The sequence below is a fragment of the Vitis riparia genome, chromosome 3 (assembly GCF_004353265.1).
Source record: "Vitis riparia cultivar Riparia Gloire de Montpellier isolate 1030 chromosome 3, EGFV_Vit.rip_1.0, whole genome shotgun sequence".
In the NCBI taxonomy this organism is placed as follows: Eukaryota; Viridiplantae; Streptophyta; class Magnoliopsida; order Vitales; family Vitaceae; genus Vitis; species Vitis riparia.
This window is the reverse complement of record NC_048433.1, coordinates 14,765,663-14,788,805: the sequence shown is the minus strand read 5'-3', so window position 1 is coordinate 14,788,805 and position 23,143 is coordinate 14,765,663. Positions and strand designations below refer to the sequence as shown.

The 23,143-nt window shown below is 38.5% G+C and overlaps 2 protein-coding genes across 2 annotated transcripts; both read left to right on the top strand.

The window, feature by feature from the left end:
* The first annotated feature begins 14,898 nt into the window (after nucleotides 1-14,898).
* Nucleotides 14,899-15,654, top strand: LOC117911288 (disease resistance protein RPV1-like). The gene has a single exon (XM_034825593.1). It carries the CDS (start codon nucleotides 14,994-14,996, stop codon nucleotides 15,495-15,497), a length of 504 nt encoding a protein of 167 aa, XP_034681484.1. The 5' UTR covers nucleotides 14,899-14,993; the 3' UTR covers nucleotides 15,498-15,654.
* Nucleotides 15,655-16,274: 620 nt separating this feature from the next.
* On the top strand, nucleotides 16,275-22,635 carry LOC117911287. Its single transcript, XM_034825592.1, has 2 exons — nucleotides 16,275-16,319; nucleotides 20,686-22,635. The coding sequence occupies exon 2, from the start codon at nucleotides 20,793-20,795 to the stop codon at nucleotides 22,269-22,271; it is 1,479 nt and encodes a 492-aa protein (XP_034681483.1). The 5' UTR covers nucleotides 16,275-16,319; nucleotides 20,686-20,792; the 3' UTR covers nucleotides 22,272-22,635.
* Nucleotides 22,636-23,143: the final 508 nt, after the last annotated feature.

The window sequence follows — 23,143 nt, the reverse complement described above, 5'->3', positions numbered from 1 at the left end:
AAGGCTTGGTGGGCAATCAAAAAGCTGAATATGGATTTGATTAGGGCTGGGGCAAAAAGGTGCTTAGACCTTAATGAGATGGAGAATTGAGAAATGATGCTTATATCAACTCCAAAGTTGCAAAACAAAGGATGAAGAAGTGGCATGAACCAACTGATTTCTACCAAGGAATTTCAAAAAGGCCAAAGAGTTTTACTCTATGACACAAGACTTCATATTTTTCCTGGAAAGCTCAAGTCCAGGTGATTGGTCCATTCATTATCCATCAAGTACTTAATCATGGAGTAGTGGAATTATGAATTCCGATGGCAAGGAAACCTTTAAAGTTAATGGATATCGTCTCAACCATATATGGAGCCATTCAAATTAGACAAGGAGGAGATCAACCTCCTTGAGCCTCAAAAAGCCTAAGCAAAGAAGGTTTGCTGACTTGGTTTTACCAAAGTCCAAAATTTTGTAAATTCTGTAAATTTTAAAGTAAAATTTTACTTTTGATCTTAGTTTTTGATCTTAAATTGATGTTTTTGTAATTTCATCTTTTTGAATGATTTCAGATGGGAAGAAATGAAAAGAAAAAAATCGAGAAGAAATTGGAGCCGAAACAGAGCTGAAACAGAGCAAAAACAGGGGAGAAGCAGAGCTCTGCGAGATTTCGCAGCCAAAGAGGATTTCTCTGCGAAAATGGTTTTTTGTTGCGAAACCACTTCGCAACACTTTTAACCCTCTGCGAAACGTTCCGCAACTGCGAAACCGGTATTGGCACACGAGTGCCACTTCGCAGCACAGGAACCCCTTTCGCAGCTGCGAATGCTCTGCGAACCACTAAGGCGTAAAAAAACGCCATTCCGCAGCGTTTCTCAGCGATTTCTCTCTTGCGAAGACGGTTCCGCAATTGCGAAACCGGTCTTTGGCACACGAGCGCCATTCCGAGCATAGTACTCCAATTTCGCAGCTGCGAAGTGAGCTGCGAAAGCGATTTTTGAATTCGAAACGCCCAATTTTGCTGCGAAGCCGTTTTTCTTCTGCAAACCCCAAATGACCTTCATATTCTTGTAACCGTTATAAATACCGGTCATTTGGGCTGCGAATCCATTTCAGAAAAGGGGAAAAATCGCAGCAGCAGACCGTTCGTCTCCTCTCCCTAGTCCGACGCCGCTAGCAACTCCGATTGCCCCCTCCGTTTATCGCCGCCGTCCTAGCCCTCATTTGCTCGCAATGGCACGAACCAGGGGCGCGAAGTCTTCATCCCCTTCCACCCGAAAGCGAACGCCGCGCGAGGCACCAGTACAAGCTTCGTCTCTGAGCCGCCGCGGCCAGAAGCCGTCCCGCCACCGGCAAAGCCCTCGCCAAAAAAGTGCCAGGCCAAGCCAGCATTGCAAACCCCTCCGCGCGAGGCGCTACCTTACCAGGTCAGGGGGCCGGCCCCTCCAAAAGCGAGCTAGGGTGGAAAGCTCGGAGCCTATCGATTTAACAGGGCAATCCCCTGTTTCATCCCCTGTTGCGTCTCCTGCCCCATCTCCAATTCCATCTTCGATGCCATCTCCGGCACCGCCTGCGAAGCTTCCAGCAATCCAGCCGCCGCCTGCTGAGCCCCAAATCCCATCCGAACCAGCTTCGGAAGCGATAATCAGGCGGCCAATTCTAGCTCAGCCTCCAATTGAGGGCAATTTGGATTGCCGAGACCGGCCATTCCATTCGGAGCTATACTTTGACATAGCTGCTTTCCAACTGCGCCCGGAGCTTGAAGAAACATTCCAATTGCTGCGAAGATACCGAATGGAGCAGTTTCTGACCCCGCGAGACTTCTTCTACCCCAGAATAGCAATGGATTTCTATCAATCCATGACTACTCGACAGGTCAGGGATCCTACCTTAATTCATTTCGTTATTGATGGTAGGCATGGCATCTTGGGAGCTCGGCAAATAGCTGAAGCTTTGAATATTCCATATGAGCCCAGTCATTTCGATGACTTTAAAGCTTGGGCCAATCCATCTCAGCTGGAGATGGTGCACATTTTGTCTGGAGGAGCATCCAGAAACCCGTATCTGCTGAGAGGGGAACTTCCCCCAAAGATGTTCCTTATTGATGCTCTGTTGAGGCATAGTATCTATCCCCTTCAACATTGGACTCAGAGAAGGGGAATTATGTTGGAGACCCTGTATAGAATGTCAGAGGGCTATTATTTGGCCCTCACCATTTGATCTTGGCAGCTCTTATCTATTTTGAAGAGAAGGTGCATAGAAAAAAATTGCAAAGGGCTGATTCCATCCATCTTCTCTTCCCACGACTGTTATGCCAAATCCTTGAGCGCCTGGGATATCCAGCAGAGCCTCAGCAGGAGCAAAAGAAGGTCTGTAGGGATGTTTTTACTTTTGAAAAATGGAGCAACATGACAGCTTACAAGATGGAGCAACCGGAACTTCCACAGCCAGTTCAGGCTCTACCTGCTAAGAGAGCATCCCCACGCCTCATACCTGAGGGTATGCCTGCAGCCTCTCCTCCATGGCCAGTGCATCTCCAGTTCCTCCAGCAGCCCCTGTTTCAGCACAGCCTTCCACATCAGCCGAGCCTAGGATGGCCATCCCTATTTCTGAGTATAGGGATCTATGCCAGGCATTGGAGACATTGACAGCCTCTCAAAGCAGACTTGCTCAAGAGATGGCAGCTTTGAGATCTCACCAGCAGCAGATGATGGCTACTCAGGCTCAGCATATTTTTATCCTGAGGCAGCTTCAGCAGCATCTTGGCCTCCAAGCAGCTGATGAGCAGGCCACTCCTATCACCACAGAGCCTCCTGCCCCTCATCAGTCAGCTACTCCAGAGGCAGAGCCATCTTCATAGGCCATCAGCTCTAGCACTACCTTCCTCTGAACATTTTTATATCTTTGATATATTACTTTTTTGTATTTTGTTTTGGTTAATCTTTTATGAAATCTCCTACATTTTGATAATATATATGGAGATTCTTTGGATTGCTTGTATTACTTCTTTTCCAGCTGATCACAAATGAGTAAAGTAATACAAAATCTAATTTTTTGTTAACTTTTAGCATCAATTTACTCTTTCTCCCTTTGCTCACACCTTTTATTCTTTTTGAAACATGTGATTTCTCCATTCAATATTCGAAATTGAAATCGATCAGGAGGTACCACTTCCTCCCTTTATTTTCGATCAACCATATCACATTGAGGACAATGCTCAGCTCGGTTGGGGGGGAGAAATGAGGAAGGAAGTTTGCTAAGTTGAAGGAAGTATGCTAAGTTATTTTGATATTTTAGTTTTGTTTAGTAAAGTAGTTGTAGTTTTTTGCTTATTACTATAATCTCCATGGATTTTGAGGAAGAATTTTCGAACTAAAATAGGAGAAACTGAACTGTTGCTTTTCATCTAACTTAGAGTTTGGATTATGCTTGCTAAAGTGGTTCAATTGTTGAAACTTCTATTGAAATCAAGTTTAGTCCTTCCACTTTAAGCTATTCACACACTGTGCACAATAGATTCCTTTTATAAAATGAGAAACTATTTCCCCCTTGACTTAGAAAATTTTGGGACTTGGTATCTTTGACCTCATTTTAATGATATTGAGACACCTTAAGAAAGGCCAATGAGCCTTTGAAAAAAAAAAAAAAGAAGAAAGAAAGCAAAGTGTTTGCTTGCCTTGAAACCCGAGCAAGGTCTAAAAGGGTATATGAAAAAGTCCGGGGTGAAATCCGAGGAGTTAGTGGTTGAAAGATCCTTAAAGCTTGATGCCCTAAACCTTAATTGGTTGGGAGTCATCGATGGACCCCCCGTTACATGGACAAAACAGAAAAGAATGCCCCTTAAGCCTGTTACCTTAAAAAAAAAAAAAAAGGAGAAAAGTGTGTTCTCTGTTTATTGAATTTGATCAGTTTGCTAAAGTGTTGAAAAGAGATAGGTTGGGGGGAGAGATTAGTTTAGCATGTTATATTCGGAAGCTATCATCTTACACTTAGATTTTTGTGGAAGAATAAAGTTTGGTTCTTTGGAAGTGAAAATGGTTTTAAAACTTCAATTTGCATAATGCTTTCCCTTGATCAGTGGTATTTAGCAAGATTGCTGATTTCTCTTGTTGAAATTTGAGGTTATATTCCTTTAATGTTCCATGTGAGAGTTTGTCAGTCATGCCACTTAAATATTTTTTTGGAAGTGATCAGCATGATGTTGTAAATTATGGTATTTTGTTTTGTTTTTCTCTCCTTCATTGCTAAGGAACTAGCAATATGTCGGTTGGGGGGAGTGATTACTACTCAAAAAGTGCTATTTGATAGCTTATAATTAATCCTTTTAAACACTTTTGAGTAGTAGTTAGAGCCTTTTAACCCAATTAGCATGTTAAGGCTCCTTGCAATCAATTATAATCAAATTGCCTTAAGTTTTGGTGTTTTGATAGCATTTTGACCACCAAAGCATTATGTAATTGAGGAGAGTTATATGGAATCCTTGGCAAGCAATGGGAAGCTAAGAAGAATGAAGAAGCCAAGCTTTGAAGCACTTTTGCCATAAGCAAAGTGGGAATGCAAGGAAAAGCAAAAGAGGAATCAGTCATGGAGCATTCTTGATGACAGCCACTGCAGCCAATTTTGGAGCACTTCCTGAAGTCCAAATTATACATACAATATGTCATTTGAAAGCTTAGGAAGTCAACAATCCAATGCTTCAAACCGTGTGCAATTTGGAGCTGAAATGAGGAAGTTACAGCCTTTGGAAGACAACTGCTCCAAGCTGAAGGAGGCTTCAGAGTAGTGCTGCGGAATCAGCCTTATGTTGCAAGATATTTCGCAGCACTTTAGCACAGTGCTATGGACTCCCCCTGAAGCTTCACGCCGCGATGAAAGCTAAACACCTCAAGATGGAAGTCCTTTTGTTGAAGTGTTGAAGCAGCTGGCTGCTATGAAGAAATTTCGCAACTCCTCTTGTGCACCTGCGAAATTCCGCAGACCTCACTTGTCGCCTGCGAAGTGATCCTGAGTGCTCCCCGATATTTGTAACCGACGCTTGGAGATATTTTTCATTAGATTTTTGTTGCCCAAATGGCCAAATTCTCCTTGTAAGTCACCAATGATAGATTTCCTTAGCTTTTAAGTTAGGAATTTGGCAAAATATCATGGGATAGCTGTCATTGTAATTTTGGTTTAAAATGAAGCCCGAGGAGCCTATTAAGGGGGGCTGGTTGTTGAACTTTTTGTAAGCTGAAAAAGGCAGAAATACGCAGAGCTTGAGCTCTTTCCTTACCTTACCTTCTCTCTTTGATTGTGTTTTTACTTATTTTACTAAGTTATGCACTCTCTGAGGAGTTTTCCCCAGAGAATGAGTAACTAAATCTTTTAGTTCCTTGGAGTTAAGGTTGCCGGGAAAGGTTCCAAGTGCTTCAATCAGAAGCTTTGTGGTTTCAGCTATGAATGAAGAGTAAGTGTGTCCCGTGAATGGTTTCTAATGTTTTTAGTTAACTTAAAACACCTTGGAGTCACCTGGGCCAACACTTGGTAAGGCAAGTGATCTCTAACCATGGAGATGCACTAGTTTACCCCTTGCGAGCCTCTGGTAGGTGACTTGAAGGTAGGATTTTCTAGAATAGCCAACACTTGGTAAGCTTTTGGACTCCTAGGAGACATCCATTAGTTACCTCTTGCGAGCTTTTGACGGGTAATCCAAGGTTAAAGATCACCTTGAATGGTAAAAGCTAAGTGAGAGGCTCAAACCATTGCAAGTTGCATCAGTGAGAGAATTAGAGCTGAAATCCAATTGAGGGATGCATTTATGCAGCACATGTTAGAGAATTGACTTAATGTTAATTCTCTAATGTGAGGAAGTGAACTAACTGACCGAAGCTATGATTTTGCATGAGAAACCTCCCCTGTATACCTGAATCTCCAAGGAATGCTTTTCTTCTTAAGTTATTTTCATCACTTGTTGTGTTGTTGATCTAAGTCCAAACCTTTTTCTACCAAAGTTTGTGTTTTATTTCTTTAGTTAATCTTGAAATGAAACAACACCAATTCACTTTGAATTGGTATCATTTTTTTCTTGAGTATCCTTCCCAGTGGAACGATCCTAGAGCCACTATGCTATAGTAGCTTTGTATTTGCTACCCTAGTTCATGGTGTTATAGGTTAAAAATTTTGTTGACTACACCTGCCATCAAGAAGCACCAGCTGGACACGAATCAGCTGAGACACCAATTAGGCATGAATCACTAACCTTTTGTGGCTTATCTAAACAAATCAAAATAGCAAAGATTCAATATCATGTTTATCAATCAAGCCATGGAGATAAAAACTTCTTGAAGCTTTTAAGATCATTATGAGTCAATCTAACCCTTAAACAAAAGTGTGAGCATGTCACTTTCATGAACTCAGCAAATGTTGAAAATTTATGAAAAGTGAAGAAGAGATTGAACCAAAACAAAAAGAACATCAACTTGATGAAATTTAGGAACTTAGGAAGACAACTAAGACTCAAGAATATGCAAGAGGATGTCCTAGACAGATTCTAGAGGAAGTTAATTGACTATACATAAACCTATAGACTTTCTAAGTGATTCAAACCTAGACACATCCAAAGGTTTAGTGAGAATATCATCAATTTAATCCTCAGTTGGAACATATTCCAATGACACCACTTTGTCTTCAACTAAGTCACGAATGAAGTGATGTTTAATGTCAATGTGTTTTGTTTTAGAGTGAAGAACATGGTTCTTTGAGATGTTGATTGCACTAGTATTGTCACAAAACACTACCATGGTTCCTTGATCTATTCCATAGTCTCTCAACATTTTTTTGATCCACAAAAGCTGAGAACAACAACTACCGGTTGCAATGTATTCCGCTTCAGCTGTGGAAAGGGAAACATAGTTTTGCTTCTTACTCATCCAAGCAACCAAGCAATTTCCAATATAGAAACAACCACCTGAAGTGATTTTCCTATCATCCACATTTCCTGCCCAATCAGCATCAATGTAGCAAGTTACATCAGAATTAGTGTCAAATGGATACCAAAGACTTAGCTCTAAAGTACCAGCAATGTACCTAATGATACGCTTAAGAGCTATGAGATGAGATTCCTTAAGACATGCTTGATACCTAGCACACACTCCAACACTAAAAGTTATGTCTGGTCTACTAGTAGTGAGGTACAAGAGGCTACCAATCATGCTTCTATACAATGTTTCCTCTACCCCTTTCTCGAAATCATCCTTACTTAGCTTTAGGTTGGTAGGCATTGGTGTCCTAAAATGTTTAGTTGACTCAAGCCCAAACTTTTTGACAAGTTCCTTTGCATACTTGGATTGGGATAGGAAAATCCCATTCTTGAGTTGTTTCACTTGGAAACCAAGAAAATAGGTCATTCTCCTACCCTGCTCATCTCAAACTCACTTTTCATCTCTTTGGAAAAATCTAAAGCACACTCACTGGAGATAGAGTCAAACACTATGTCATCCACATAGATTTGTGCTACCAAGAACACTTCATCATTTCTTCTAGTGAACAATGTTCGATTAGCTCCTCCTCTCATGAATTCTTTCTTAAGAAGATAGGATGTGAGTCTTTCATCCAAGCTCTAGGAGCTTGCTTTAAACCATAGAGAGCTTTTCTAAGTCTATAGACACGATTTGGATACATAGGGTCTTGAAACTCTTTGGGTTGCTCCACATACACTTCTTCATTAAGGATCTCATTCAAAAGGCACTCTTGACATCCATTTGAAACAATTTAAATTTCCATACACAAGCAACAACTAAGAGTATTCGAATGGATTCAAGTCTTGCAACTGGAGCAAAGGTTTCATCAAAATCAATTCCTTCAATTTTCTTGAACCCTTGAGCAACCAACCTAGCTTTATTTCTCACAATCACACCATTTTCATCCATCTTATTTTTGAAAATTCATTTTGTTCCAATGACATTCACATCTTTTGGTCTAAGCACTAAGAACCAAACTTCATTTCTAGAAAATTAATTTAGCTCTTCATGAAGAGCCTCTACCCAAGCTTCATCATTCAAGACTTCTTCAACACTTTTTGGTTCAATTTGGGAGGTATAGCAAACATAACTTACCTCATTTAGCTTGGATTGTCTTCTTGTTACCATGTTATCTTCATAGTTCCCAATCACATTGCTCAATGGATAGTTCTTAGGTACCCTTGACTTATTTTTCTTTGATGGCTCAATTCTCCCCTTATCTCCTTTCTTTCCTTACTCTTCTTTCTTTTCTTCCTCTTCACTTAATTTTTTATCTTAAGATTTTTCTTCAATTACTTCAATATCTTTTAACACATCAATTCTATCCTCATCACACTCTCTTGACCTTGATCCTAGATCATCCACAATCACATTGATTGAATGCACCATACATTTTGAACTCAATATGTATACTCTATATGCCTAACTTTTGGAGGAATATCCTAAGAATATCCCTTCTTCGCTCTTGGATTCAAACTTTCCAAGATTTTCATGATCTTTCAAGACATAACATTTACTTCCAAACACCCTAAAGAACTTCACACTGGGTTTCTTACCTTTCCACAGCTCATAACAAGTCTTCCTAGTATGAGGATGCATGTGAGTTCTATTGGAAGTATAGCAAGCGGTGTTGATGGCTTCAACCAAAAAATGTGTAGGAAGTTCATGTTGATTTAGCATTGTTTGGGCCATTTCTTGAAGGACATGATTCTTTCTCTTAACTACCCCATTTTGTTGAGGTGTTCTAAGAGCAGAAAACTCATGTTTGATTCCTAGAGAATGACAAAATTCTAAAAAATCATAATTGTCAAATTCTCTCCTCCTATCACTTTTAATTCTTTCAATGGGATACATTTTTTCATTTTGAATTTTCAAACCAATGTCCTTGAAATTTATGAATGCCTTATTCTTATCTCTTAGGAATGCAACCTATGCATACCTAGAATAGTCATCAACCATCACTAAAATGTATTTCTTGCCCCCTAAACTCTCAATTCTCATTGGTCCCATGAGGTCCATATGTAAGAGTTCTAAAGGTTTAGAGGTCAAAATTTCATCAAATCTCTTATGTGTACTCCTTATTTGTTTTCCTTTTTGACAAGGACCACAAATAGGATTAGAGGGTTTTCCAAGCTTAGGAATCCTTTTGATGACTTCATTATTAGCAACCTTTATCCAGTCACGGTAGTTTAAATGACCTAACCTACGGTGCCACAAATCGATTGATTCAACTTTTGAACTACCACACACAAGGGAAGAAGAAGAATAGGTAAAAGAATTTTGACAAACGACATAACAATTATCAGAAGTTTTCAAACCAATCATCACACAATTTTCATTCAAATCAAACACTTTACATAAATTTTGTGAAAATTGAACATTAAACTTCTTGTCACATATTTGACTAATGTTAATCAAGTTAGCTTTCAATCCTTCCACATACAAGACCTTTTCAAGGTTAGGGATCCGGAGAGCACAAATTTTGCATTTCCTTTTCACACTGGCAACATTGTCATCACTAAAAATCATATTTCCTCCTGCAAATTCAGTGAAATTAGTGAAGAGTGATATATTACCTGTCATATGATGTGAATAACTACTATCAAAGTACCATGAGTGTGACTCACTAACTCTAAGTGCAGTGTGAACAACAAAGTAATTAAGCTCATTCTTTTTCACCCATATTTGTTTTACATTTGTGACTTTAGTCATTCCATTTGAAGTGCTTCCTTGGAAGCCACTATGATGAGGGACATTTGAATCCCTCTTAAACACTTTCTTGCCTCCTTGTAACAACCTATTTCTCAAAGTGAATGATTCATTCATTAGGTTGGTCAACTTTCTTTGGAAACTCTCAAACATCCTAGTATAACATCTATCAACAGTGTGTCCCATTTTAGTGCAATTAGTGTAATGAAGTTTCAGTTTATGAGGAATTTTCTTAGGGACCACTCCTTCACAAGGCTTGACAAAAATTGTTTTACCACTACTTGGAGTGTTAGTTTCATCAACAAAACCTAAGCCTCTTTTATCAAATGATTTTCTCCCTGAATTGACCAAATCACTAAGTCTTTTAGAGTTAGGATGTGACTCTTCTTTCCTAAGACTCAACTCATTCTTAAACACTTGATTTTCACTCTTCAATTCATCACACATTTTCTTCATGTCAAAGTGTTCACCCTTAAGAAATGCAATTTTATCTAGCAAAGACTTTTTTTTCCCTTTAAAGTTTTAATCTCATTGATTAAACTCCTTTTAGAAGTCTTCCACTTAACTTGTTCCTGTTTGAGACTTAAGCACTCCTTGTACAAAGTCTCATATGCAGAGTCAAAACTCATCTCATCACCATTGGAGTCACTTGACTCACAAGACTCACTAAGTGCCTCATTTTTTAGTGGTTCATCAATGACACTTGCCATAAAGGTTGTGAAATTAGTGCATTCCTCATTGGCATTGGATTCTTTTTCACTAGATTGACATGATTCTGTGTCACTTCAAGAGACTTGCATGGCTTTCTTTCCTTTTTTCTTTGAGGGACATTCAATGGCATAGTGACCTTTTCCCCCACACTTGAAGCACTCAACCTCAAGGTCCTTTTTGACACTCTTGTCTTTCTTTTTGTCTTTCACATTTGATTTTCCCATTGAATTATTCCATTTTTTAGCATCTTCCTTGGACTTCTTATATTTCCTGAACTTCATGTATTTTTTTAATTTCCTAGCAAATATAGCAACTTCTCCATCCGATATTTTCTCATCACCCTCACCTTCGAAACCTAAGAACTCTTCTTTAATGGCATTCAAGGCAATGCCCTTTGATTTCCTAGGTGATCCAAGAGTTATTTCAAAAGTTTGGAGTGAACCTACAAGTTCATCCACTTTCAAGGAATCTACATCCTTGGACTCTTCAATGGCGGTGACTTTTGCTCTAAATCTCTCTAGTAGAGATCTTAGAATTTTTCTAACCACTCTAGAATTAGGGATGGACTCACCTAGATTAAAGCTAGAATTCACAATGTCCATCAATTTTGGATGAAACTCTCCAAAATTCTCATGATCTTCCATCCTAATTGTCTTAAACCTAGAGGTCAACATTTGAAGTTTGGACACTTTCACAACATTAGTGCCTTCATGAGTCTCTTGGAGGATATCCTAAGCCTCCTTAGCCGAAGTACATGTGGCTATCCTACGAAATTCATCCTTGCTAATGGCATTAAAGATAGAATACATGGCTCTAGCATTGTTCTCACTAGCTTCATTATCACCTCTATCCTATTCCAACTTAAGCTTGATAACATTAGTTGGTCTATCTTCTCTATCCAACACCTTAGGTGGAGACCAACCAAATTCAATAGCGTTCCAAACTTTTTCACTTTGCATTTTGAGAAAATATCGCATTCTCACTTTCCAATGAGAATAATTTTCACCGTTGAAAATGGTGGTCTCCCAATGGAAGCTCCCTCTTGATGAGGTTCCATGATTGAGATTCAAGGACCGAAAATGATTTTTTTTTCTTTAAAAACCTGCTCTAATACCAATTGAAAATGTGAATCTCAATAATGGACTACACCTAGAGGGGGGGTGAATAGGTGTTGTAGAACAATTTAAAAATTCTCCCAACAAAGATTACCTAACCTTAGACCTTATCAATGTCAAGAAACTTCTCTTCCAACAACTTTTCAACAAAGCACAACATCCACAAGCAATAATGTATGCACCAACACTCTCCCAACAATTTATAAATGCAATACACATGCAAATGCTTCAACAATCCTCAAAAATAAATCAAAAGAATAATTATCTCCTCAACTCATATCAATTTACTCCATGATATCATTAACCAAAATGAGCAAAAAAAATATTAAGGATATTCCATGGATCATCACATTTATATCACCTCATATTTCTTCCATTCAACATATATGCCCAATTAATCAATGATATCAAAAATAGAAAATAAATCAAAGTGTAGAGTTCGAGAAAGAGACAATTAACACCAGATTTTAACGTGGAAAACCTCCAAAGAGATAAAAAAAAAACCATAGGCCTACCACCGATTGAAAAACTCCACTATGAAAAATAAAAACTGAGTACAAGGTTTTACCTATCTCAAACCAACCAATCCTTCCCGGACCACTTGACTAGTACCTTCACTTTTAGCTTCTCACCTTCATCTGCCGAAGCACACTTGGAGTTCGTACCAAGTTCAATCTCAACCTCTTCTTGAATCCACACAAGAAGAAAATGGGTTTGTACTCAAACCCAAATAGAATGAGAGATTGAGATATGAATGAAGGAAGGAATCAACCCATTTATTACTCAAGAAAATCCATTAAAAATTAGTTTGGAAAACATTAAGAGAATTGGATTTTCTTTGCAACCAAAAACCCCCAAATTAGGAAAAGATATGAGAAAATGAAGAACACATGGAGTGGTTGCAACTTTCTCCACGTTTTCTGCAGTCTCTACCCTATTAATGAGAGAAGATTGTCTTTTAAAGTGTAAAAAGAAGCCCTTAATCTAATGGCTGAGATTTGATAAAAAATAAAAAAAAAAACAAGTTAGTTGGATCGATCTGCCCCTACACCTTGATCGATCCAGAAAAAGGAGAATAAAAGTCTTGCACCAAAAACCATTGTTGTCCGCTTTCCAATACTTTTAAAGATTAAAACAGGGTTGATTTACATTCAATCACCACACATTTGGCTACATACCTTAACCTCTTAGCAAAGTCTTAGTCTTCAAAGTCAAGTTGTTTGAAGAGGAATTGAAAAGCCGAGTTAGGGGACACTTATGAATTTTATCAAGAATTGCCAACCTAACTAAACACTCACAAGTAGAACAATGTTTAGTTTTAATAGATGGTATATGTTGGAATAAGAGAGGTTGAAAATGCACACGTTCGTACATACGAAGAGATAATTAATGGAGAAAAATGAAGAAAATTTTAATCCAAAATGATTAGAAAGCTTCTATTTTATACTAGGAGACTGGTAAATTTTTATTTTTATTTTTATTTATTTTTATCTAAAGTGATAATAAGGTTGCAAACATTCAAATTAAAATTTTCTATTTATTTTTCATTAAGATAATAAATAAACATTAAATGCCATGACCTTACTCTCTACTCTATATTTTTCAATTCCAACTAAAAATGTTATCATCAATGCTTAAAATATAACAATTGAATGACACTAAAAATGTTATCAAATCGTAGAAAATAGAAATTCCAAATAAATTTAGTGTTCTAAAATCATTAATGTTTCAATTCATTTTCCAATTTCTTCTAATTTCTTTCAATCACATTAAACTATATATGAAAATATAAATTAACATATTTTCTCTTCTCATTACATTTTGCTAGGCTCCCGGACCTGTTGACCAATCAATGGGCTTCTTGATTCGTCCAGGTCTGGGGTCAGGCCTTATGATTTCCGACTGACCGAGGCCGATGGTTGAAGATGCTTGCCTCATCCATGTGAAGCCAAATGTTGATACAGTAATTTTCTTAGGAAAAGCAGTGGAGGCCCCCCAGAATGCAATGGTGCTTCGAACGTGTATCCATATGCAATTATGCTTCACAAAAATTCTTGTTTGGTAGCCTTCTCCTTTTCTCACTCCTGTTCATCTCAACCCTGAACCTGCCATTGCCCTTCTTAAGGCATGTTGGGAACTTAAAAAAAATGAAAGAAAAAAGAGAAAGAAAGAGAGATAAATCACTTGCTTGTATCATAATAAAATGAAAAATAACATGAAAAATAATGGAAAAATAAAAGAAGATTAAGACTATATTCGGATCCCAAAAGATATTAAAGAGAAAAAAAAATGTTTTAAAAAATAGTTTTTTCATATTTAATTTTATCATAAAAACACAAAAAAAAATAAAATACAATTAAAATTCCTAAAAAATTTACGTATTTTCAAATTAATCAATCGAGAGAAACAAATGAAATGCTTTTATAAAAACATATAAAAATAATTTATTGAGTTAAAATTTTTTTTTTCTTTTCTTCTATTTTTTTTCAATATTTTCTTTTCCTCCCATTTTCTTTTAAAATTTTCAAGAACCATACATAATCTAAAGGTCTATTCGAAACTATTCATTAAAATAATTTTTTTTATACTTTAGAATAGAAAAATAGTTTATTAACTAAAAAAAATGTTGATATTTTTATTTTTTGTGAAAACAATTTTTAAAGAATTTATTTTGAAATTAAATTGTTTTTTCTAGAACAAATTTAGACCATCTTTAAAATTGTTTTTTTACGTTTGGGTATTCAGAATCTAATTTTTTAAAACAACTAAAAATTGCCTTTTTATAAAAGTATTTATGAAATTATTTTTAAAAGTATTATCAAAGAAATACTAAAATAGTTTCCCTCTTACTCTTCAGAGACAAAAAGGAACACATAGAGTAAATGATGTCCATAAAAGAAAAAGAAAAAAACCAACAGAGGTTTCCTTACAAATTTTTTTTCTTTGAATAACATGCAACGTTAGATGTTTTTCTTAGGCAAATTCATAGCTAAAAACTTGGGCAAATTTTTAATTCTTTAAAAATTGCTCAGGTTCGATTTGAGGTTCTTATGGATTTTTTTATTCAATTTTTTAGTGGCCAGTTTTTAACGAAAAATTGTCAAACAATCAGTAAAATATCAGCAATATATTAATAGCAAGATTCATTATTTTCATTTATTCTCTCTCTCTTTTTTTTTTCTTTTTTTTAATTGTTATTCATTTTACAATAAAAAATTTAAATATATAATTAATAGATAAATTTCAACCGCGTAGATTTTCCGTTGGGACCGCGTAAACCCTACAAATGCCACGGTGAAGATCTAAAAATATATTTGTTTCATGGTCTGGCCTCTCACTTTCCCTTTCCTTTATGTTTTTATCTACTGTTATACAGTGGTTTCTTGCTTTAGTTTAGTCTTCATCCACCCCTACCCTCTCAAGTTACAATTCTCTCAGTCAAGCTACCGGTCTTCCAAACCCTTCTTTGAATTTTGCAATGGCTTCTTCTTCAACCAGTCTCTCAGTACCTTCTTCCTCTTCCACCCATCGCTGGAAGTACGATGTCTTCCTTAGTTTCAGAGGTGAAGACACCCGCCAAAGCTTTACTGCCCATCTTCACGCGGCGCTTTGTCAAAAGGGAATCAACACTTTCAAAGATAACCAACTCAGGAGAGGCGACAAAATATCTCCAGCTCTCCTACAGGCAATTGAAGAATCGAGGTGTTCCATCATCATTTTCTCCGAAAACTATGCGTCTTCAAGTTGGTGTTTGGATGAACTTACAAAGATTCTTGAGTGTGTCAAAATGAGGAGGCAAACAGCTCTACCGGTTTTCCACAATGTGGATCCCTCCCATGTAAGAAAGCAAGAAGGGAGTTTTGCGAAAGCATTTGCAAAGCATGAACAAGTTTACAAGGATAAGATGGAGCAGGTGGTGAAGTGGAGAGATGCTTTGACTGAAGCAGCCACAATTTCTGGATGGGATTCACGAAATAGGTGATTCTTTCTTACTGCATCCTTTTCCTTTCTATGTATTAAGCTGATTCATCCAGGAAGATGGATCTCGTCCTCCTGTTATCAATAATAAGTTTTCATAATTTCCATTCACCTTATTTAGACACCTTATTTTTTATTCTCATATCTAATAAACAATTGAATGAAAAATAAATGGATTTGGCATTTTCAGTCCCTGTTGCCGAACATGGTCTGAAGATTTCCTATTATAATTACTTCTATTTTGTTTCCTTTAATGCTAAACAAATAAAAGGGTTTTTTTATAAAAAAATAATTTAATATTTATATTATTTTGACAAAAATTTCAATAAATATTCTAAAATATATTATTTAATACCAACCATCATTTCCTTTTCTCAGCACTTCAATTTCAATTTCAACGTGAATTAAATATTGGGATACTAAATCATCTTACTCAATTGCTTAGCCTCAAAGCATTTAATGATATTGTAGACCCCTTAAAAGACTAAGGGTTTTTCCAGTTGGTTTGAGGGCCACTCGGATGTTTTTTTTTAAGTGAGGAGGTGGCCCCCTTTTTTTGCCATGAAGAAGCTGCATTGGATGCATGGACACGGCAAGAGGCAAGGGCGACCATGTTGTTTGTTGAGGAGCCCATGCTTGCTGAGGTGGTGAACAGAAGAACAGGTGCGGATTTTTCGGGTGGGAGGAGCTCCTTGTAGAGGGGAGGAAGAAAAAAAGAAAACGAGGCAGGAGACCTAGGGGTGGCGGAGCTTTTGGGAACTGGTTTCCAAAGGAGACACAGCCAGCTCAAAGCAAAAACAAACTCTTTTAAGAGGCAGATCAAAAGGTAAGTGTGAGCGGGGGCATCTCCATTTTCTTCATTACTTTACTTTGCTTTTCACTAGCTTCTTTACATTGTCTGGGTTGAGTGTGGACTTGAGGCTATGCTTTTGATCTACTTGTTGCTATTTGAGGTGATTATAGGCTGCTTGTTATTGTTTTATATCTGCTATTCCTTTGGATTTTGCTAAAAGATGATTTCACTCTATTACCCATTTCCCACAAGCTTTTTTTTTCTATCCTATACCCATGGTCTAACTTCACCACTTTGGCCACCACTCATCACTACTCTCTACCATTGTCTTTTTATCTCTCTAAAAGCGCTCAGATCACCTCCAATGGCTGAGATAATCCTAAAATAAACATCCCTCCAAGCCCTTAATATCATCATCCAACTCCACTCCGAGAAAATCCTGGAGAAGAAAAGAGTTGTCAACCTCCAAAAGAAGGAGCTTTGGAAGCTCTTTTAGTTTTTCTTCATCTTCCTCTCTCTCGTCTTTCTTCGCTTAGACTCAGTCCTCACGCCTCCAGCGCCGCCATTGCTGGGTCCTAATCACTCTCCTCTCCTTAGCCTTCCAGTCTGTACGAGGCACTGAGGGTGAAGCAGACGGCCTCGCCCATGGTGGTGGTGACAGCGGCTTTGCCAGTGGTGGGGCTAATTAGTCGGGCACCAATGAGAGCAGTGGCATGGGTGATGGTGTTAGGGAGTTTTTCTCCAGGTGGACACGCCACTGAAGGAATTGGGGCAATGTCATTTGCATATATTGAGGAAAAGAAATATTATAGCATTTAACGAGAATGCCATCAAGTCTCAATTTCCAATTTTCATCATTGCTTTTTATTTTATTTTATTTTCTCTATTTCTTTTACCCGTAAAAGCCATGATATGAAAAGTCACTTTCCTTGCATTTCATACTTTAATTTCCATCATCCAGCAAAACCTACCCACTACTAATCTATTTTTTTTTTTATTATTCTTCATATTTTGACGTCCAAATTTAATTTTCTAAATATTCTTTTTTCAAATAAGTTTCTAAACCTTCAATTTTTAATTTAATTTTTCAAAAACACCATTTTTTTTAAGTTTAATTTTTTTATTTTTTTTATAAAAAAAAAAAAAACTTTAACTTTCCAAATTTTAATTATTTTCAAATTTAATTATCAAAAGTTCCATTTTCAAATAATTTTCTAAAATTCCGATTTTCAAATTTAATTTCTAATTTTCAAAATTTCAATATTCACATTAATTTATTTAATTATTATTATTATTTTATTTATTCATTCCAAAATTCCATTTTAAAACAATTTATTGAAATTTTCGACTTTTCGATTTTAATTTCTAATTCCAATATTTCCATTAATCTATTTAATTATTTTATTCTATTTATTTATTCTAAAATTCCATTTTAAACAATTCATTAAAATTTCTGATTACCGAATTAAATTCCAAAAATTCCAATATTTCCATTAATCTATTTAATTATTTTATTCTATTTATTTATTCTAAAAATTCCATTTTAAACAATTCATTAAAACTTTCGATTTCCGAATTAAATTTCTATTTCTGAAAATTCCAATATTTCCATTAATCTATTTAATTATTATTATTTTAGTTATTTTGAAATTCCATTTTAAACAATTCTTCAAAATTCCAATTTCTGAACTTAATTTCCGATTTCCAAAATTTTAATTTCTTTTAAATTTAATTTCCAAAATTTCAATTATTAAATTTAATTCCTAATACTCCAATTTTCAAACAAATTTCAAAAATCCGGTCTTCACTCGAACAATTTTAATTCCATTCCGGTTTTCAAATAATCTTTTGTTCCTCTTGACTTTATATAAGCATGAATGTCATTTTCATAATTTCAGAATAATGGAATTTGTGAGATTAATTCGTGCAATATCAATCGGGCTTTGGTGGGGGCCCCACATACGTGATTTTTATGATTGACTGATTGATTGGTTGACTTGATATGATACATGATTGATTTATCCTGCTCTATGACATGCTCGAAATTATTCCTTAATTGTGCACTAACCTCACTTCTTGATAGCGCTTCACGGATCACTGCCCAGGTACGCATCCACATCCGCTCTGATCATTTTCGGTATGCATGTTTAGATTCTCACGTGTGCATGATCACTCTGAGTATTCATTGATTTCCTCATCAATTGCCATGATTGCTTCATTTTATTAGTAGAGACCCGACTTTAGGGACTTAGAGGGGTGCTACGGTCTGTACCGTACCTTCCCGATAAGTAACCTGACCCCCGAACCCGATCCGGTTTTTTGCAGACCACCTTTTCCAAAACAAGGAGTCACACTTAGGGTTTTTCTTTCTTATTTTGTTTACCCTTTTAAAAATAAAACAAAAATAAGTGGCGACTCCAAGTCATTTTTTCAAACAATGAATAAAATCAATTTTTCAAATGAAAATCGAGCTCGCCATCGAGTGGGAAACGCATGAGTTGAAATGCGGGGTCCACAAAATGGCGACTCCGCTGGGGATCACTAGAGGGTCAAGCTTGAACTTAAGATGAAGCAAATGTGGCGTTTGATGAGTCGATCAGTGAGTATCTATTTCTTGATTGCACATTGAGAGTTCCCGATACTATTGGATGCATGTTTGGGGTGTTTGTTTTTTTTACTTGGGACATGGTCATTGTTGATTATGATGCTTGTTTATCTTGATTGAGCATTCCGATTGTGGCAATTTTTCTGTGCTTCATTGCCATGTTTGTTGAGTACATTGACATGCTGATTATATTGATCGATCATCTTGCCTTGCTTAGCATAGTCATTCTGATTTTGCCATGATTGTTCTATTCACCTCACATGCATGGATTCACTGGTATATATCATTTGACTTGATGTGTTGATTCTCTGGCTTGTATATTGCCTTGATTATCTTTTGAGCATGATGTCTGTATCACTATTCGTCTTGATCATCATAGTTTGTGTGGACTTGAGTGATATACCTATACTCTGCTTGACTGTATGGTGCATGACTACCCTTCCTTTGTGTGATTGCGTGTTGCTTGTCCGTGTGGGTAGCACATCTATCCCCTTATCTCCGACCCTCTAGTTTCGGTCATTTCCTTCATTTCGGTTCTCACTTTTGCAAGTGTGAGGCCTCGTGTGTGCTTGTACTCTGACCGAGATAGAGGTTAGGAATAGGGTCTAGCGACAGGCTATACTGATGTTTGGGAGCGTTCTGGAGGAGACCGACATATTGATGCTGATTGGAGTCCGATCATTGAAGACCTGTATAGCCCCGAGCTAGGTTTCATGGATAATTGTGCGACCAGTGTGTTTTCTCTCTTGTTTTAGCTTCTTAGGGTTTTCGGATGCACCCACACCATTCACTGTGCACTTTAGTCGACCGTTGAGTGTTGAGAGTTTGAGAGGTTTCACCATAGGAACCCCCTGGGATGTCGAGGTAGTGCATGTGTGGAGGTGATGACCACCTTGCATGGAAGCGCCCCGTCTCTTCGGAGGCGTGCAGAGGGTTGCGTACCGCCGGAGGGTACGATCGCTTCTGTTAGGGATCTTTTAAAGTCCGCCCATATCCATTTAGAGCCGCCTTGACCTCGTAGGTTGAGTTATAGATCCTTCTATTAGGACTTCCTCCCTACACATGGGTGCATCTGAGGGCCTTCATAGCCTCTATAGTCATAGTTCGGATTCGACACTCCTTCTTTTTAGTCTCCAGTCGAGAGTGCTCAGAGATCGGTTTGAGTTTGAGTATCAGTCGGATCACCTTTATTGTGTCACCTTGGATTACGTTTTTCACTCAATGAGTTTGTCATGCTTACCCCCTAGGGCTTTCGTCTTTCTTTCTTGGTTGGGCACATTCTTTCACTTTGTTGTCACTTACTGGATGCTTCGGGATATGTTCATCGATCATGATCGTCTTGTTTTTGCACTGTACACCTATCACGAGCCCGATACCTCATTCTTTGTTTGATCCTTAGTTCGATTTTCGACTCGATGCTCATATTTTCATTACAGAAAGGTGAAAGACACGTTTTGATATTCACACTTTTTTCGAGAGAATTGCCTTGATCACCTTATTATTTTTCTCTTATGGAGCTCGAGTTGAAGGTTGATTCAAGGATATGTGGTTATAAATGGAGTATTGATCTCGTGATAGCGTGTTTTTTTTTCACACCTTTTTTATCTCGGATTATTGATAGGAATTCTCTGGTCACATTTGTAGCCATCTCACAATGGACACCTTTATGACTCTAAAGTTTTCGTCATACATCCAGATTTCAGATTGCCATCTCAGGACCATCTACTTGCATGTTGTATTGTCGTATTTTAGAGTTTTATCTCGTGTCCTTCATCCGTTTTGTTTACATTGTAGGGAGTCAGTTTAGGAGTCGTTTGAGTCTGGAGTCACATTCTTGGAGGAGAGTTGGAGGACGATTGATCAGAGCAGATTCATATCCGAGTTCAGACAGTTCAGTTGAGATGTCGGACGAGCTAGCTTCCACACTTGCTTCCTTTCAGGAGTTCATGGCCGGAGTCAGTAGACGCTTGGATCAGATAGAGAGTTCTCGCCAGGATCCTCATCCGGCTGGCATGGTCACTGACGAGACGATTCCTCATGCATCTCAGACAGCACAGACTCGTCCACCTGGGGTTTCACTTGGTACTCCATTCCATCTGGCAGATCATTATGAGACCATTCCACCACCTACTGTCACAGTGCCACCTCCCATGGTTCCCACTATTGAGGATACTCGATTAGCCGAGCAGGAGGCCAAGGTTGAGAGGCTTGAGTCCATGATGAGACGGATCAGATTGCAGGACGGAGGTTTGACTTGGGATGACAGAGACGGCATACCGGCGGCTAGCTTGCCCGCCAAGTTTCGTATGCCAGACATCGAGCGTTACAGTGGGATTGGTTGTCCCAAGATCCACTTGAGACTGTTCAGCACGGTCATGAGGGCACATGGTATCGATGATGCGCAGTTGGTGGCCCTCTTCCCTATGTCACTTAGTGGAGCAGCTCAGAGGTGGTTTGCTTCGGTTGAGCCTTCGAGACTCCGCACCTGGGGGGATGTGGCTCATGAGTTCTTGACTCAGTTTGCTTTCAGTGCTGATATTGACGTATCTAGACGAGAGTTGGAGGCCACCAGGCAGAGGCCAGACGAGTCTATTTCTTCCTTTGTCACTCGTTGGAGGGCAAAGGTGGCTGGTATGATAGACCGGCCTAAGGAGCAGGATCAGATTGATATGGTTCTTCGGAACCTACAGCCGAGGTTCGCGAGACGTCTTGTGGGCGTCCCATTTCAGGATCTCAAGAGTCTGGTTCAGGCAGCTTTCAGTGTTGAGGAGGCCATCGCTCGAGGATTATGGACGGATGTTACTCCTTCCCCTGACAGTAAGGGGAAGAAGCCGATTGGATCATTTGGTAGATCTGGAGAGGTTGGCGCTATTAGCTATCAGTATCGGAGGCCCGCACATCACTCGCCTTACAGACCTCCTCCAGTCAGAGCTCCTTTCTCTCTTCCACAGTATCAGTATCAGCTGGATTATGCTCAGGAGCCTTACATTGCTCAGACTAGCATGCAGCCGCGACCACCACATCCGAGAGTCGCTATTCACCCACCGCCTAGACCATATGCACAGAGAGCCACGAGACAGTTCACTCCGTTAGGCATGACTTTGACTAGAGTTTTTGAGAAGCTCAGGGACGCTGGAGTGATTGTTCCTTTGGTGCCGAGGCCTTTGCCCCATCCTATTCCTCCTCATTTCCGTTCACATGAGCACTGCTTGTATCATCAGATTCCAGGGCACGATACTGAGCGTTGTTCAGCACTCCATCATGCGATACAAGATTTGATCGATTCAGGGGTGGTTGACTTGGCTAGGCCAAGTGTGACCACCAATCCCTTGCCTACACATTCTACACATGCAGTTCCTCCTCCTCCTGGTCATCAGTAGATTGATTTGGATATTGAGGGTACTGATGGCATATGGTGTTCTGGGATCTTCCAGGTTGAGGACTTGGGTCAGCCGGCATGGGCACATCATTTTGCAGCGATTTAGCTCAGAGCACCTTTCATTTTGATTTCTGGTCGTCATCAGAGTCGTTCCCATTCTGTCGGGTCCAGTGTTTAGCTCATCAGAGTTGTTTTGTCGAGGCCAGTTTGGTTCAGAGTCGTTGTTTGTAGTTCATGTTGAGAGTCTAGTCTTTTGTAGTCCTCTATCGCTTCACACATGATGTACTCATTTGGTTCATTTAGTGATATGATCTTTTTACTTTGAGTATGTGTTATTCTCTTTTCTAATGAGTATGTTTTGCATATCTTGCGTTGATGTGTGCTATGCTTTTGATTTGAGACATTTTCACTTATACATCATGATCACTTTGGCCTGACCTATCATGGAGGATATTGAGCCTATTGACCTAGGATCAGGAGATCGACCTAGGGGGTTTGAGATTGTGACCCATTTCACCTTCTGCTTAGAGCAGTACCATATCCATATCCGTATCCATACCCTGGCTCTATGGACTTGGCGACCTACCCATTTTGAGCCTGACATGACACCACCCCTTGGTACCATTACACGACTTTGCTACCTTTGTTCGCCTTATCACGCTACAGTACTATTGCATTTCCTTTCCATCATTTCCTTGATCTGACTAGCTAGAGTCCGAGATGGTTAGACCCGAGGTGAGTTTTACACGATGATAGATGGATTGTGATGAGAGAGTGGCTTGACTATTTGATGATGTTGTTGAGATAGAGGGGTTATCATGGAGCATCCAGATTTGGGCCATTGCACATGACTTCAGAGAGTCGGGATGATTA